Source organism: Hyperolius riggenbachi, chromosome 6 (genome assembly GCF_040937935.1).
Source record: "Hyperolius riggenbachi isolate aHypRig1 chromosome 6, aHypRig1.pri, whole genome shotgun sequence".
NCBI classification, from domain to species: domain Eukaryota; kingdom Metazoa; phylum Chordata; class Amphibia; order Anura; family Hyperoliidae; genus Hyperolius; species Hyperolius riggenbachi.
This window is the reverse complement of record NC_090651.1, coordinates 253,238,957-253,257,339: the sequence shown is the minus strand read 5'-3', so window position 1 is coordinate 253,257,339 and position 18,383 is coordinate 253,238,957. Positions and strand designations below refer to the sequence as shown.

Below are 18,383 nucleotides of genomic sequence, written 5' to 3'. Positions count from 1 at the left end.
AGATAACATAGTCTGTACTGAGATAGTGTCACTGGCTCAATTTACTAAGGTTATTAAGAACAACATAGAAACAGATGCCTAGTTAGCCTCTAGGCCAGTGATAGGTCTGTACAGCATTTAGATTTAGTAAACATTTTCAAGTACGCTCCAAGACATCAAGCTGACTGCCTTTCATGTGTGATCAATTGAAAGCATTTTGATTAGCTCGCTATTATTATTATTTAGTATTTATATAGCGCCATCATCATACGCAGCGCTGCAAAGAGAATATAGTCGCTACTAACTGCCCCTCAGAGGAGCTCACAATCTAATCCCTACCATAGTCGTATGTCTATGTATGTATTGTGTAGTGTATTTTTATTGTAGTCTAGGGCCAATTAAGGGGAAAGCCAATTAACTTATCTATATGTTTTTGGGATGTGGGAGGAAGCCGGAAATGCCAGGAGGAAACCCACGCAGACACAGGGAGAACATACAAACTCCTTGTATATGTTGACCTGGCTGGGATTCGAACCAGGGACCCAGCGCTGCAAGGCGAGAGTGCTAACCACTACGCCACCGTGCTGATATGGGGTATGTTCACCAAACTACGGCAATAAGAATAGAATAGAAGAATGCAAGATGTCTTACATGCACAAAAGTAGAGTATAATGCAATATGACAATACCGCATACACACATTAAGTTTTCAATGCAGGTAATTAATATATCTTGTGTAATATGTAAGCAAATCATGCATAACAGCGCCTGCTGCGCCAAACACGTCTAAGACACATGAACTATGGTAATTATGTTTCCACTGCCTCTGTCCACTTCTCTGCCTGCTATAACAATAAATGTTAATAACACCCCTATAACTTAAGTTCACAAAGCAGGTTGCTTAGGGGTAATATTTGACTCCTCTCTTCCTCATGTATGCTCCCTTACCAGCTCCTGTCATCTCCAATTCAAAATTATATCTCGCATTCAACCTTTTTGTCACTCAGAACACTACTAAAATGTTAGTACATGCTCTTATAATATCTCATTTGGACAATTGTAATATACTGTTTTGTGGACTACCAACTCAGCTGCTTGACTTATTAAACTTTTTTCTTGCTCTTCCTCTGCTGCTCCTCTCTGTCAAGCTCTTCAATGGCTGCCAATTAACCAGAGGATCCATTTCAAATGCTTAACCCTAACCTACAAATCTCTCTACAATCTCTCTCCCCTATACATCTCCTCACTAGTTTCCAGATACCAACCCATCCGCAATCTTATATCTGCGCACGACCTTTTAGGTCCTCCTCTAGAATCACTTGCTCGCATTCACGTATACAAGATTTCTCACGTGCTTCATCCCTCCTCTGATATTCCCCTCCACAACATATCCGTCACTCTCCAACCTTTTAAATCTTTAAAACGCTTCCTCAAAACTTACTTTTTTCCAATAAGCATATACTCTAATTTAGGCCATTCCCCCTTCGACTGCTGTCCAAGTTGTACTCATTAAAGATAACCTAAAAACACACTGCCTATAGGTATGAAATTTGTATACTACCCCACCTTTTGTTCCACCTGCCATTCCTTTAGATTGTATGCTCACAAGGGCAGGGCTCTCTCACCGTTTTGTGTCTTGGAATTTGTTATTCATTTAGTGTCTTGCTATTTGTTATACATTTTAGTCATCATGTTACATTTTTCACTATAATTACCAATTCTGTGCTTTTTACCAGTATCTATATTTGGTGTACACCACTGTCTGTATTATTATTTACTCCATGTTTGTTTCTTACTTTATACAGCACAATGGAATATGCTGGCACTTTATAAATAAATAAAAAAACACACAATGAATAGCTAAGTTACCACTGGGAAAATCATGCAAGCAGGTATATATACAGAAACCGGAGTTGTGGGCGGCAGAGCCTGAATTGGCCCAACGTGGTTTGGTGGGACATGAAAAAGCTGAGTCTCACAACTGAGAATGCCCAGGACAGGAACAAATGGAGAGAACAAATTCATGTGGCTGATCCCTCGACAGAGAAGGATTAATTCAGGCCAGAAGAGGAGTAATGAAAGGTAATAAGTTACATTCGGTAATATTTTACCAATCTACATACCATGCATAACATACATGTGTATCGCTTATGTGTCACACTTTGCCATAGATTTGTGAATATACCCCTTTAAATGAGCTATTCCTGGAGCAGTCTATTGCTTTGTAAGGCAAATGAGGACATACAGTCAACTATGGGTAGCAAGACACTGTCAAAAGATCTCAGGGATAGAGTTGTGGGCAGGCTCAAGTCGGAAAATAGAACAAAAAAAAAAATCACATAAGAGGGTTGTGAGAAAAAAACAACTTGTCACTTCAGTCTCAAACATCCTGAAGCCAAAGGTGTTATGGTCAGATGAGATCACAGCAGAGATATCTGGCCTCAACATTAAATAATACAATGTGTATATTCAGAATCGGACCATTCTTTTTTTATACCCACCATAAGTTATGCTTTACTTCTAGATGGAAAATGGAGAGCACATTTAATTGAAAACCAATATTTCATTCCATTCTTTTGATACACAGAAAACTTAAAGTTGTATATTGAATATCTATGCTAGTTTGAAGAATCAATCCCGAGTCTTTTTTGTGTCTGCATTTGCATAGTTTTAGAAAATGTGCATTTTCTTTTCATTTATAAAATATACTGTATATCTTTTTCACTTACCTGCCGATTTTGTTAACCAAGGGTCCAACCATAAGAGAGCCAAAGAATCCACCCAATGGATACAAAGAAACAGTGAGGGACCAAAGCACTGCTTCTAAGCTTCCAGTAAAGACAGATTCATAGCGGCGAGTGTATGTTTCATTGTAAAATTCCTGCATGAACTGTAAAACAAAAGTATACATAAGATTTTAATAATAAAATAAGTGAAATCTATATTACAGGAAATCACACAAATCAAAATGGCTTTACTAAAACTTGCCCTTTGTTGATGCTGTTGCGCTAGCAAACATTTGTGCTACTAATGAGGTTGAGCTGGGAGAAGAACAGGCTTGTGCTGCTCATGATAGGATGGCTGCTCAATGCTAGTCCTCAAGGCCTGTTAAAAGTAAATGTTCCTGAGGTACCGTCACACATAATATTAATAGAGCATTATTAACAAGACCACTCACTGCCTTTGAGGAATTGTACGTAGAAAAGGGGAGTCCGAAAACAGTAATCTTGCATTTGTACTCTTCTGCTGGAGGTCTACATCCCCTGTACCCCAATATATATCAGTGACCAGAGGCAGGTCCATTAACCATCCAAAAGATGGAGCAGACTCCAATATGCTCAATATCTTTTTTGCAAACCCTATATTTTTCTGTATTGGTTCTGATTTTTGTTGCTGTTTATACCCTTCTTGCCCCCCACATCTTGACCCAACTTTAGGGCAACTCAGCAAAAATGTGGAAAATCTCTCATCCTATTGCATTCATGTTCTTCTGATTTTATGTTTTTAAGACAACAGAGTTAGTTAAAAAATATCAAGATATACGTGTTGATGGAAAACACTAAAGATGTAAAGTAAGGAACTTGCTTATTAAGCTGTGTTTGTTCATTTAAAGGCAAGCTATATACGAGCTTTAATATCATACTGACTACTGCTTATCTATTTATAGCGTTGAATATGCTAAAATTAAAGGGCTAAAAAAGAAGAATGTTTGGACTTGAATCTGGCTGCATACATGACTGCATGGAAAGCAAAAATAAGCTACTGCTGAAGCAAATGTTTAACTTGTGAAGAAAAGACCTGCACACAAGCCCACTAGGAAAACTCACAGGTGCTGGAGAGTTAACAGAAGCCACGTTGTATCCATATTGGAACGATGATCCAAAGGCAGCCACCAAAGTCACCAGGACAAGTGTAACTGTTAGTCTCTGTGAATGAAAGAGAGCACAAGGAACATCAGACAGATACTGCTTACCATTACAGGCTATACAATTATATTAGAGGAACAACTAAACAAATACTGCAGATAAATATCCACATAAACTGAAATTACCTTATGTTTCTGGGCTGAGGGAAGGTCACAGAGCACTCAGAGGATCAAAAGCATACAAACGCTAGCTATTGAAACTGAATGACATGCAAAAGTAGGACCCTAAAACTAAAGCAGCAAGATCAACCAGCTGTCCATTTGGTCATTTTGCCCAGAACCTGCACCTGTTGGAGGAGACACCACGGAACCCTTACAAGCACAGTTCTTTACAAGATCTACTACTAGTTACATCATGGAAGGAATGGTCAGAACGTAACAAGGTGTAGTCCAGTTTATTATCTATTCTCCTAATAGCATTGGAAGGGGGTAGCAGGGGGTAACCGTCTGGCACCAGAAGCAGCCTGGCTACCTAGAATATGTTTCCTGCTGTGGAGTAATTTGCTATGGTCACTTCCTGCTTTAACACATAATCATGGCTATCAAATCATGGTCAAGCCTAATGTGACATACACTGATCAATTTTCCCCAGCAGATTTGTATGCTGTGATCAAATCTGCTGGAGATTGATGCCCCAACATGGGCAACCGATAATAATTTCAATCGATTTCCAGAAAATCTATCATGAAAAGGGAGCAGGGTGGGAGCACTGCGGTAGGCAATCTCCCAGAGCCAGTGATGGACCCCCCTAGGTCTCCACATAAGCTAATAGTACTCCCTCTGGGGGCCTCTGTTAAGTACTTTCTGTAGTGGAGCCAACTCAATTGACCTGCCAGTGCACCCCCTTCTGTGTCCTTAATGTTTTAATGTATGAGCAGCACCCATATACATGTATTTTAAAGCAAACCTGAACTGAAAAACGTATGAGGTACTTAAAGGGGCACTACAGCAAAAAAATTTAAAATTTTAAATATGTGCAAACATATACAAATAGGAAGTACGTTTCTTCCAGAGTAAAATGAGCCATAAATTACTTTTCTCCTATAATGCTGTCACTTACAGTAGGTAGTAGAAATCTGACAGAAGTGACAGGTTTTGAACTAGTCCATCTCTTCATAGGGGATTCTCGGCAAGGCTTTTATTCTTGATAAATATATTCCTTAAAAAGGATTTAAACATTGATGCTGGCCAGCTTCCCTGCTCCCTACACAGTTTTTTGGCAGTTGGACAGAGCAACTGCCATTCACTTAGCACTTTTGATAATAAATATATCCCTGAGAATCCCCTATAAAGAGATGGACTAGTCCAAAGCCTGTCACTTCTGTCAGATTTCTACAACTTACTGTAAGTGACAGCTACATAGGAGAAAAGTAATTTATGGTTCCTTCTACTCTGGAAAAAAATGTACTTCTTATTTGTATATGTTTGCACATATTTTAAATTTCACAGTTTTTCGCTGTAGTGCCCCTTTAATTGTATGTATAGTATTAGTAAAATAGGTTGGAATCTTATATTTTTACTTTCAGTTTAAGATCTTAATTTTTAAGATTGAACTCTAAATAGCAGCCATGACAGTCTAAAGTAAAATCTGCTTCAATCCACTGCAAAACAAACAAGTAATGACCCTTTGAATGTTTCAGCACTTCAGCAGTTTTTCTTTCAGCTTAAAGAGGAGCCGTCAGCCATACTATCTCAGTAGAACTCATATATAAGTAGATAAATACTTGCTCTACTTACATAACATATGTATTGCACTGTCCACATTTTGATGTTAGTGATTTTTCTACAGTAAAAACAAGAGAAAATCCTTCTTAGCATTTCCCATTTTATCTGTGGCTATTTTGAAGCCAATCCTGATGTCATTTCCTCCCTTACTCTCCTCTGCCTGATTGTGTATGCATTGCCCGCCCTCAACTATAGAAAGTGCATTGTCTCAGCATGAAAAATATTGGCCAATCAGAGCGGAACCAATGTGTGGGAGGGGAAAACAGGAAGGAAAGAGGCTTCAGCCAATCAGGCTGCATTAGTTTAGGGCCCTTTTCCACTAGCAATCACTAGCGTTCGCGCTGAACGCTAGTGATTGCGATTCAGCAAATGCACACAATTTTGCATCGATTTTCCGACGTTTGCGATCGCGATTTTGCAATGCTATGCACTGCATAGCAAAATCGCGGCAATAATTGCTCCGCCGCGCGATCGCGATCGGGTAAAAAACGACTCACGGTAGTGGAAATGACCTACCGCGATTCCTATGTTAAAAGCAAACTGTAGCGATTTGAAAAATCACTAGCGGTTTGCGGTTTTGCGATTCAGCCATCGCAAACGCCGTAGTGGAAAAGGGCCCTAAGTCTGATGGGAAAGAGAAGCAAAAAAGGACAACCCAGCATGCCCCGCAACTTCCTTTGGGCGTACCAAATAAGAGTCAGGTAAACTGGGGAATGATCATTTATCAACAAGAAAAGTAATAGTGATTTTAACTTTTGAATTTCCTGGTTAGCATCCTTATTACCTGTTTACCAGATAAAAATAAAGAATTGATTTTTGATTTCATGCCCGACAGTTACACTTTAATAGAAGTATGCTTCCTTCTATTTCCTTATCAGAATAGTGGGCTGTATTTCACTTGCTGTTTGACTGGCTCATTTTGCATAGATAACATCTCTAGTGTTTTCACATTGGCAATGCAGGAAAAATGAAAGGGATGTCTTAGTAGGATTAGAACTTTATACTGTATTTCTATGTTTATCTCTTCATGTCACATGTCAGTTCAGGTGGTATGCTTTAAGAATGCCAATGCTCCCCCATTATCCTTAATATTTCAAAAGGCGCACATCTCAACAATACTGCTTCTCACTAAGTAAAGAGGGCTTGTTCACACTCTGTCTAAATTAGTACAATGCTTCTACATCAGATTGCTCTGTGATACAGTAAAACACCAGTGTTCATAAGAACGTTTGATCCCCATTCTCTTTAGACCACAACAGTGAATTATTAAAAGGCACAAACAGAAAAATTGTGGTCATAAGAGAAAATGTATAGGGTAGCACAATGAGAAGCAGGACAATTAGATTGGAATGGTAAGCATAGACAGTGGGGAGACATATCTGTCAAGCTAGACTTAGCTTGACAGTAATGTGTAGGAAAATTGGAAAAACTCGGTTCTTAATTAGTGGCACCTCAAGGCAGCTGATTATTCATAAGTATAATTGGGGGGATGGTTGGCATTAGATATATGTGGCGTAGTGGTTAGCTCTCTTACCTTGCAACGCTGGGTCCCCGGTTTGAATCCCAGCCAGGCCACTATCTGCATAGAGTTTGTATGTTCTCCTCGTGTCTGCGCGGGTTTCCTCCCTCATCCCAAAATTATGCAGATAAGTTAATTTGCTTACCACTAAATTGGCCCTTGACTAAGATACATACACTACACAATGCATTCAGTACATAGACATATGAATTTGGAAGGGATTAGATTGTGAGCCCCTCTGAGGGTCAGTTAAGTGCAGAGCTGGGACAAGGTCCTCCAGCACCCAAGGCTGAGGCACCAAAGTGTGCCCCCATCTTTCCCACTCCAACCATCACACACTGATTGCAATTAGAGTAAGAGGCTCCCCAGGGCCCCCAACCACCCCAACACCTTTAAGTGAACCTCCGGACTAAAAATCTACTCAGCAGAACTGAAAAGGCTTGGTGTTTCTTTAACAGTTTCACAGCATCAGAACTTTGTTTTTCTTACCAAAGCATCATTTTTAGCTGCATTTTTAGCTAAGCTCCACCCATCAAAGAAAACTGCCTGGGCTTTTTTCCCCTGATGCTGTGCAGAGAATGATGGGATTTCCTATGTTGTTATTTACGTTGCCTAGCAACTGGGAGAGGTGCTCAGGACACAGGACAGTTGGAACTGTGTCTCATGCTCCCTGTCCCTTCCTTTCAACCAAAAAGATGGCTGCCATCATGAAATCAAACATTTGCCTGTTCTTTTAAAACAGTGTGGGTAAGAGATTATATTACCTATCTATTTTAATTAACATAACTAATGTAACTTAATGACAGTATGTTTGTTTAGGCTGGAGTTCCTCTTTAATCTCTAGTTCTCAGGCTTGCAGTCACTGCCATGTATTACTTTTTCTTATTCTCTTTGCTTAAAACACAACAGGAGAATGATAGCTGAGTGATTTGTGCGTCCCCTCCTACACTGCCCCCTGAGGCTGGAGCCTCTCTCGCCTCTGCCTCGGTGACAAGCCAATATACTCTGCACAGGGCTGCAGAAAATGTAGGCGGTATATAAATACTAAAGTTATACTAATAATAATAGTTGGGTTAGTTGGGTTATTATTAACTAATAATAGCTGGGTTAGAGTTAGGTGTGTGGGAGGTGAAAATGTCAGGATCAGGACACTGGAAAGTGCCAGACTTGCTAAATCTTAATTTTGTTTCTTGCTGACAATGAGCACTTGGTGCTGTCATCTTTGAATGGCTGTTGAATTATAATGTATATATTTGACATGGGATGGACTTCCTTTCAGAAATGAAAAGGAAATAACTCTGGAATCAAAGTCACTGATAACTTGACACCCCTGCAGTGGTGTAGCTGAGGAGCTATGGGCCCCAGTGCAAGTTTTACATTGGGCCCCCCAAGAACTCTCTAAATAACAATTGATATGGCACAGCAAAACCTGCCCAGGACAACCACAGTGTCAGAGATGCAAGAAGGAGATGGGGAACGGTTTGTTAATAATTACTACTATTCAAAGCATCTATAGATGTGGTTATTACCAGTACAGGACCAATAGAGCTAATACTGTGGTTGAGATTGGGCCCCTTGGGGCCCCGGTGTGGTCACAACTTCAGCATCCCCTATTGCTACGCCACTACGCCCCTGCTATAAAGCCAGAGACAGAAAGCAATTGCTGCCTTGAAACTGTGCAGATATTGGAATTGCTGATTATATGGATGACATTGCTGCAGTCATGCACAGACATATGCTGATGGGGGACATTTACTCACCCTCTGCATTTACTTACCCCCTTCCTCTCCACCGGCTTTTCTTTGCAGTCCTCTGTGTCGGCCATCTCTGCAGCAGCAGCCCTTCAGTGCTCACACTCCACAAGCAAACACTGTGACGAGAGAATGTTAAATTAGACTTTGTTCTGAACTTTGATCACGATATCCTATCAAAGGAAATAGGCTGTTGTGATTTGGACTGTATTCTCCATTAGCAAAACTCTCTAACTGACCAAGAGAGCACTGTGTTGGTATTATCTATAGTACTTACAATATTTAACCACTTAAGAACCTGAGCATTTTTTTGCATCTTGCCAGTAGTAGAACAGTTTTAGTTTGGCCTCGATTCATCAACACTTAGCAAATTTGTTAACAACAGTTTGGTAAAATACCGAATTTGTTAACTTCATTTCAGGATTCATCAATGTTATCTACAGCTGTTAGCGAACATTCGGTAACAATTCGGTAACGATTCGCTAAAACGGAATAAAGTGCAATTCATGAAAAAGAAAGTGGGCGTGGTTTAGCGTTACATTTAGGATTAGTTATCTCCTTCACTGCTCTGTCGTTATTCCTGTCAGATCATTGCTGACAGAGAAGATGGAGCCATTTGAAGTGGTTATGTATCAGCTTAGAGTGATTCAAAGGCGCAGAAGGGCAAGAATAAGGTCTGCAACCATATAAATTTGTAAGAGAATAGATTTATTTGCTATAACACGACATCTGCATTTCTCTTGAAACATCTTGTATGAGAACACAGGCAGTGTCAGGGTTAACTAATTTGCTAGCTGCACTATAATTTTTTAGAAAAGGCTCCTATCAAATTGTGGGATTGTCCCAACCACTTCCAGAATCCTGGTCCAGGTGTTAAGCCCTATTCAGAATGTTGCTACGTAGTGCTCAAAGGACTGCCTTTTACCCACAATTCCATGGGAATCTTATGGCCTTGTGTTAAAGTACCACTGTAAAATGGAAATATCGACACGTTACCGAATGGTTACCGAATTGTTATTTCTAGTTGTATTCATCAAGGTTTTTCCTCATTCGGTGTGAATTCGATAACAATTCGGTAACCATTCGGTAACGTGTCGATATTTCCATTTTACAGTGGTACTTTAACACAAGGCCATAAGATTCCCATGGAATTGTGGGTAAAAGGCAGTCCTTTGAGCACTACGTAGCAACATTCTGAATAGGGCTTTACACCTGGACCAGGATTCTGAAAGTGGTTGAGACAATCCCACAATTTGATAGGAGCCTTTTCTAAAAAATTATAGTGCAGCTAGCAAATTAGTTAACCCTGACACTGCCTATGTTCTCTTACAAGATGATTCAAGAGAAATGCAGATGTCGTGTTATAGCAAATAAATCTATTCTCTTACAAATTTATATGGTTGCAGACCTTATTCTTGCCCTTCTGTGCCTTTGAATCACTCTCAGCTGATACATAACCACTTCAAATGGCTCCATCTTCTCTGTCAGCAATGATCTGACAGGAATAACGACAGAGCAGTGAAGGAGATAACTAATCCTAAATGTAACGCTAAACCACGCCCACTTTCTTTTTTATGAATTGCACTTTATTCCGTTTTAGCGAATCGTTACCGAATCGTTACCGAATGTTCGCTAACAGCTGTAGATAACTTTGATGAATCCTGAAATGAAGTTAACAAATTCGGTATTTTACCAAACTGTTGTTAACAAATTTGCTAAGTGTTGATGAATCGAGGCCTTTGGCCTCGATTCATCATGCTCTTTGAGATAACTTTTTCCAGTTTGTTAAATTACCGAATTCGAAGTTTAGCGATTTCCAGTTGTATTCATCAAGGTTTTTCCTCATTCGGTGTGAATTCGATAACAATTCGGTAACCATTCGGTAACGTGTCGCTATTTCCATTTTACAGTGGTACTTTAACACAAGGCCATAAGATTCCCATGGAATTGTGGGTAAAAGGCAGTCCTTTGAGCACTACGTAGCAACATTCTGAATAGGGCTTAACACCTGGACCAGGATTCTGAAAGTGGTTGGGACAATCCCACAATTTGATAGGAGCCTTTTCTAAAAAATTATAGTGCAGCTAGCAAATTAGTTAACCCTGACACTGCCTGTGTTCTCTTACAAGATGATTCAAGAGAAATGCAGATGTCGTGTTATAGCAAATAAATCTATTCTCTTACAAATTTATATGGTTGCAGACCTTATTCTTGCCCTTCTGCGCCTTTGAATCACTCTCAGCTGATACATAACCACTTCAAATGGCTCCATCTACTCTGTCAGCAATGATCTGACAGGAATAACGACAGAGCAGTGAAGGAGATAACTAATCCTAAATGTAACGCTAAACCACGCCCACTTTCTTTTTCATGAATTGCACTTTATTCCGTTTTAGCGAATCGTTACCGAATCGTTACCGAATGTTCGCTAACAGCTGTAGATAACTTTGATGAATCCTGAAATGAAGTTAACAAATTCGGTATTTTACCAAACTGTTGTTAACAAATTTGCTAAGTGTTGATGAATCGAGGCCATATATCCCCTAAATGTGAAACAAGGTAGCTAGCTCCGACTGGCTCAGCACTGCCCGGTCATTCTCACAGCATCCTGTCACTGTTTTCCATAGTGTTGTGGTGTGTGCAGTATCTCCCTCATGTGAGGCATCCATGCACTGTCCCTGCTAGGATCACAATCTATTTCTACAGAATCCCCAGATAGCACATGGTAACCTAGAACCATTAGGAAAGTATAAAGGGATAAAAGAGACCGAAAAGCCCTATTTTAATAGGTATCTCTCCCCTCAACAACCCCTCCCCTCCACCACCACCACCTGAGACTCCACCCTTAGCCAATCTATGCTTCAGTTGTGTACCGGCGGTGGTGACATAGGGTTGGTAATAATATCATTCATCCATCCTTTCCTCACTTTATCAAACTTCTTTGGGAAATTCCTGTTCATATATGTAAGTCTATAGTGGGGAACAGCTTGATTAACTGATCCTCTCTGAGAATCTTTAGTGGAGGGCTGGAGGCAAACCACTATTCCATTTTAGTATAATTTCTCTTCTTGTATAGAAAGAGACCAATTTAATAAGTAATTGGGTATGTGTATGGCTTTTTACTGAAATATTATCCATTACACCAGTGTTCCCCAACCCTGTCCTCAAGGCTCACCAACAGCGCATGCTTTGTACAAATCCACAGAGGTAGTTAATCAGCTCTGCTGAGACACTAATTTTCTTACCTGTGCATGTTTGTGGTTTCCTGCAAAACATGTACTGTTGGTGGGCCTTGAAGATAGGGGGGAATTGGGGAACTATACATTACACCACCAAGGGCTATTCTAGCCTAGGCATACCATATATGACCAGGGAGGTAGTTTTGTTGATATCAAATAACTCCGACCAAACTGAATCATTCTGCAAGACTAGAACATGCATAGGTTTGTACCTACTGCTACAAGCCGTGAACAAAATATATTTAATCCACTCCGTGCAATCTCAATGATATTGGGTGGTGCAAAGTGATAAAATGATCAATGTTTCCTGATCTAGTTTTGATCATAGAAATATTAATAATAGTCAGCAGTGACTCAACATATAGTGCAATAGTGCATGCCTACCTACGCTGTTAATCCTGGCGTTGACGTGTCTGTATACTAAAAAAGCGTAAAAGAAAAAATTGCACACATATGTCATTAAACATAGGCAATTAAAACGAGAGCAGTAAGTATAATAGAGGGCACTTTAATAAGGTGAAATATAATGGTGGGTACTATAAACAGGGTAGTATAAAAGGGCACATTTGAATTTGGGGTAATAAAAGTGGAAGGCAGTAGAGTAGGGAGCAACATAAGGGGAAATGTAATAGCGGGTGCTATAACAAGGGGCAGTATATACAGAGGGCACTATTGTAGTCCTCTATAAACACTACTCCAAGTTACCACCACTAAGACCATACCCACCTATTGACCACACCCCACATTCCCATTCTCCATCACAATCAGGTGCTTTAAAAAAGAAAACAAAAAAAAAACTGTGTCCAGGATTTTTGAGCCTTTTGTCAGTAAAAATCAAGAAGTTGGTCTGGTGACTTTAATTGTGACCAATGATGCTCGGATACTCTCAATCACGAGTTCGAGTGATCACGAATTCGACTCCGCCCACTTATGAATTGACTCGTGATCACAAATTCGACTCCGCCCACTTATGAATTGACCCGTGATCACAATGTTGAATACAAACAGATATGCGACTTGAGTGCGGTTTTGAGTTGAATAACTGTATTTAATCACGAAACACGAGTCTTGATTCGTGATTAAAAACCCATCGACTTAACGGTTAATAGCAAAGTCCCCTTTCATGCTAGAAACACAAAATTTGCCAGATATGTTAAGAAGAACAGTGGGAACAAGAGGAATGTTTTTTCAAAAAGACATTATAGTTTTAGAGGCAGTAGAGTGTTGTACCGTGTTAGCCATCAGTAAAAGCAAGGAGTTTTGAATCAGGATTATACCATTTATTGGCTAACTTAGCGATGATGAGTAAACAGTGAGCTTTCAGCTTATAAAAAGCCTTCGTCGGACTGGTTCCTGCAACCAGTCCGACAAAGGCTTTTTATAAGCTGAAAGCTCACTGTTTACTCATCTCTAAGTTAGCCAATAAATGGTATCATCCTGATTCAAAACTCCATAGTTTTAGAGAAAATCGATTTTAAAGTTTCAAAGGAAAAAAGTATTTGTGATTAAAAACCCGCCAAAACCCACCGACTTTAGCTGTTAATAGCAAAGCCCATCAGATGCACTAAATGCCAGCCTGGATTGACCCAGTTTCAAGCTGCAAACATTTTGCATGACATTTGCATGCAAGCCAGAATTTTTGGAACCTTGTTGGCCATATCTAGCTGTTATATATGTTCAGGCTATGTATATAACAGTTGCATCTAAAGCTTACATGAAAAGTAGTCTGCTTATCAGTTTTCAGCACTGCAATGCTGGTCTAGTTTATTATGCCTGACATCAATATAACTTGTTGAGCTTAGACGATATCACCTGTTTATAATAAACTCCATACCATGCAATGTATCTTAAACATGACTATCCACCTGAGTGGAAAATATACATTGCAAGTTTTAAAAGCAAATATGACTATGGTAGTGACTCAATTGTGAGCTTCTCTGAGGAACAGTTAGTGACAAAAAACGATATACTCAGTACAGCACTGCGTAATATGTCGGCACTATATAAATACTTAAATAAATAAATTAATTAAATACATTTCTATGCTCGAGTAGTTTGAAAGAATTGTGCAGAATTGATGTGTATTTGTAGAAAACCTCAGTGAGGCCCAGTGCACACCGAGCAGATCCGCCGGCCGCATCCGCCTGAAAATCCGCTTGGCTAATGTATTTGAATGGGCTGGTACACACCGGCGGTTTGAGGTTTTTAGCAAACGTGCCTCCTGCTGCACGTTTACGGTTTGCTAAAAACCTCAAACCACCGGTGTGCACCAGCCCATTCAAATACAATAGCCAAGCGGATTAAGGGCCCGTTCAGATCACAAATGCGGATGGCCATGCGTGCGGAACGCAACGCGTACGAACGCACGCCATCCGCGTTTGTGTGCGTTGCATGGCTGATCCCATCACTGAAAAGTGAATGGGACAGCCGCGCGTTTTTACAAAATCTGCGTGCAGCATGCGTTCCCGGACCGCACAGGTCCGGAACGCATGCAGTGTGAACATCAGACAGTGCACTCTATGCACTGTCTGATGTCGTGCGTGTCTGCCTCCTGCACGCGTTTCCAAAACGCGGCTGGAAACGCGTGCAGTCTGAACGGGCCCTAACAGGCGGATGCGGCCGGCGGATCGCATCCAAATCCACTCGGTGTGCACTGCACCAAATATCTGAAATCCGCACCCAAAACCGCTAGTGTTTTGTGGATCTGCTAGCGGTTTTGGTGTGCACTGGGCCTGAAAGTGGAGGATTATTTTAGGGGCAGTTTACACAGGTGACTGCCAGGGTTTGGGGACGTCGTTTACAACTGGGATTGATGGACTGCCTCATTACGATAAATGGGAGTGATCATCTCAATGTGTTTACCGCCTTTTGCCGGCATTTACCTGATGTCGTAGTTGATCAACACTTTTCGGATGCTGCAGGTAGCATGCCGTGGGCAGTTGCATTCAGCAGCTCTGTCCCCCCCAAGGGGCTCAAAATGCAACACTATAATGAAACGACGGCAGTGGCGGCTCCAGGAATTTTTTTTAGGGGGTGCTATGCAGGTGCTGGACCAATTTCCGGGGGAGCTGACGACCAAAAATGGGTGTGGCTACAACCTGCGGCGCGCGAAGCGCGCCGCGGCGAAAAATGGGCGTGGTCATGACCGGATGAGGGCGGGGCTAACTGTAATTTAAAGTGAACCCAGGGTGAGAGTGATATGGTGGCTGCCATATTTATTTCCTTTTAAACAATTTTAGTTGCCTGGCAGCCCTGCTGATCTATTTGGCTGTAGTAGTGAACTGAATTACACCAGAAACAAGCATGCAGCTAATCTTGTCAGTTCTGACAATATTGTCAGAAACCCCTGACCTGCTGCATGCTTGTTCAGGGTCTATGGTTGAAAGAATTAGAGGCAGAGGACCAACACGGCAGCCAGGCAGCTGGTATTACTTAAAAGGAGATAAATATGGCAGCCTCAATATTATTCTTACCTCGGGTTCCCTTTAAAAGTGCAACGCAAAGACAGAGGGCCCAAGTTTTGGTGACCCTTTTCCTAGAAAATTCACATAATTGTGCAGGTGTTCTCAAGAAAATACACGTAATGTGAGCAGATTTTAACAAAAAACACGTCCAATGACCCCAATATGCACAATCGTTATCAGATATGGCTCCAATATGCACAATCGGTAGCAGATATGACCCCAATATGCACAATCGTTATCAGATATGGCCCCAATATGCACAATCGTTATCAGATATGGCCCCAATATGCACAATCGTTATCAGATATGGCCCCAATATGCACAATCGTTATCAGATATGGCCCCAATATGCACAATCGTTATCAGATATGACCCCAATATGCACAATCGTTATCAGATATGACCCCAATATGCACAATCGTTATCAGATATGACCCCAATATGCACAATCGTTATCAGATATGACCCCAATATGCACAATCGTTATCAGATATGACCCCAATATGCACAATCGTTATCAGATATGACCCCAATATGCACAATCGTTATCAGATATGGTCCCAATATGCACAATCGGTAGCAGATATGGCCCCAATATGCACAATCGGTAGCAGATATGGCCCCAATATGCACAATCGGTAGCAGATATGGCCCCAATATGCACAATCGGTAGCAGATATGACTCCAATATGCACAATCCGTAGCAGATATGACCCCAATATGCACAATCGGTAGCAGATATGACCCCAATATGCACAATCGGTAGCAGATATGGTCCCAATATGCACAATCGGTAGCAGATATGACCCCAATATGCACAATCGGTAGCAGATATGACCCCAATATGCACAAATCGGTAGCAGATATGACCCCAATATGCACAATCGGTAGCAGATATGACCCCAATATGCACAATCGGTAGCAGATATGACTCCAATATGCACAATCGGTAGCAGATATGACTCCAATATGCACAATCCGTAGCAGATATGACCCCAATATGCACAATCGGTAGCAGATATGACCCCAATATGCACAATCGGTAGCAGATATGACCCCAATATGCACAATCGGTAGCAGATATGACCCCAATATGCACAATCGGTAGCAGATATGACCCCAATATGCACAATCGGTAGCAGAAATGACCCCAATATGCACAATCGGTAGCAGAAATGACCCCAATATGCACAATCGGTAGCAGAAATGACCCCAATATGCACAATCGGTAGCAGAAATGACCCCAATATGCACAATCGGTAGCAGAAATGACCCCAATATGCACAATCCGTAGCAGATATGACCCCAATATGCACAATCCGTAGCAGATATGACCCCAATATGCACAATCCGTAGCAGATATGACCCCAATATGCACAATCCGTAGCAGATATGGCCCCAATATGCACAATCAGCATCACCTGAAAAAGAAAAGAAAAACCCATTTACTCACCTACAGCCAGAAGACCTTCTTTCCCGACCTCCTGTCCCGACCTCATTGTGGCGCGCAGCGCCCGCGCGCCCACGATCCTCTTCCTTCCCGACGTCACGACGAGACTTCCTGCCTGCCCTGCATACTGAGAGCAGGGCTACGGGAAAATGGCCGCCCGAAGTCATGCACTGCAGACTCGAAGTCTGCAGAACAGGGCTCCGGGCGGCCATCTTACCGTAGCCCTGCCTGCTGCTCCGTGCTGCCGCTGTGTGAACTGACTTGGCGTCTTTCAGACGCCTGAAGTCAGTTCACTCCAGGGGGTGCTTTGGGGGTGCTTGGACAATTCTAGGGGGTGCTCGAGCACCCCCAAGCACCCCCCTGGCGCCGCCCCTGAACGACGGGAACCGATGCCAAACACTTTTCTGTTTGGTTGCAGAAAATTGTTTACCATCGGCTAAACACACCGCCCGACAAAGCCTGTGTGACTCAGCACTTAAGTGGTTAACCAATTTAGATGATGTAATTAGAGTGTAATGATTTATTTTATTGTTATTAGTAGCTTTTTATTTCCTTAGTCCTTCTGTAAATTGATTGCAAAATCATCACTTAATGAGACTATAAACTCAGAAACTGTAAATTCCCTTTAGGGTAGATGATATCCTCTCATTCATACCATCTTCCGTCGCTATGACAATCTCAGAAAGCCATAGTTATGACCTGACATGACTTTGTGTTCAGGCAGCTGCCTGACCTCTGTAGAAACAAGATGGACCTCACACCTCTCATCTGCGCATAGTAAAGATTCATAAATATATGTTTGATCGGACAAAAAATGATTGCCAGAAATATTTTACAATAGCTGATAAGAATGGATACAGGAAAAAAAAAACTATGCTTGGAATGTGTTCACCAAGTTACATAATCTGAGGTTGCTTCATTGAAAGCCGCATTTCAAAATGATTAGTAATACTTGTTACTGTCAAGCTGAGTACAGCAAGATCAGGGTCAGGTCTCAAACTCACTAGCAGCCTTTTCTAAGCACTAGTGATTTGAAAAAGCTCTTGCTAATGCAATGCTATGGGGGATTTTTATAAAATCACATCACTCAAGTGGGATCACATCCATAGTATTACATTAGCAAGAGCTTTTAAAATCACAGCTGCTTAGTAATGGCTTAGTAACATACTGCTAGTGGGTTCCAGGCCTCATGCTGGGAGGGTTGTGATGGATATAACTTCTTAGGCTACACAAAGGACAGGCAGACTAGTCTATGTGTTACACTGAACTCTGCTCAGGAACCAAGGAGCACAGAACTTTTTATTTTATCACTATGACACAGCAAGAACAGGA

At 41.2% G+C, this 18,383-nt stretch overlaps 1 protein-coding gene across 4 annotated transcripts in view; it reads right to left on the bottom strand.

Annotated features, from left to right (window-relative positions):
- SLC2A5 (solute carrier family 2 member 5) overlaps positions 1-18,383 on the bottom strand; it is an 80,562-nt gene that overhangs the window by 44,207 nt on the left and 17,972 nt on the right. For 2 of the 4 annotated variants that reach the window (XM_068240699.1, XM_068240700.1), the window contains 3 exons: positions 8,925-9,017; positions 3,806-3,904; positions 2,708-2,868 (listed from right to left, as the gene is read on the bottom strand). In XM_068240699.1, coding sequence (XP_068096800.1) covers positions 2,708-2,868; positions 3,806-3,904; positions 8,925-8,972 — 308 coding nt within the window. In that variant the 5' untranslated portion in view covers positions 8,973-9,017. Of the gene's footprint in view, positions 1-2,707; positions 2,869-3,805; positions 3,905-4,963; positions 5,102-8,924; positions 9,018-12,521; positions 12,558-18,383 lie in introns of those variants that run through there. The other 2 variants (XM_068240697.1, XM_068240696.1) reach the window with 2 other exon arrangements.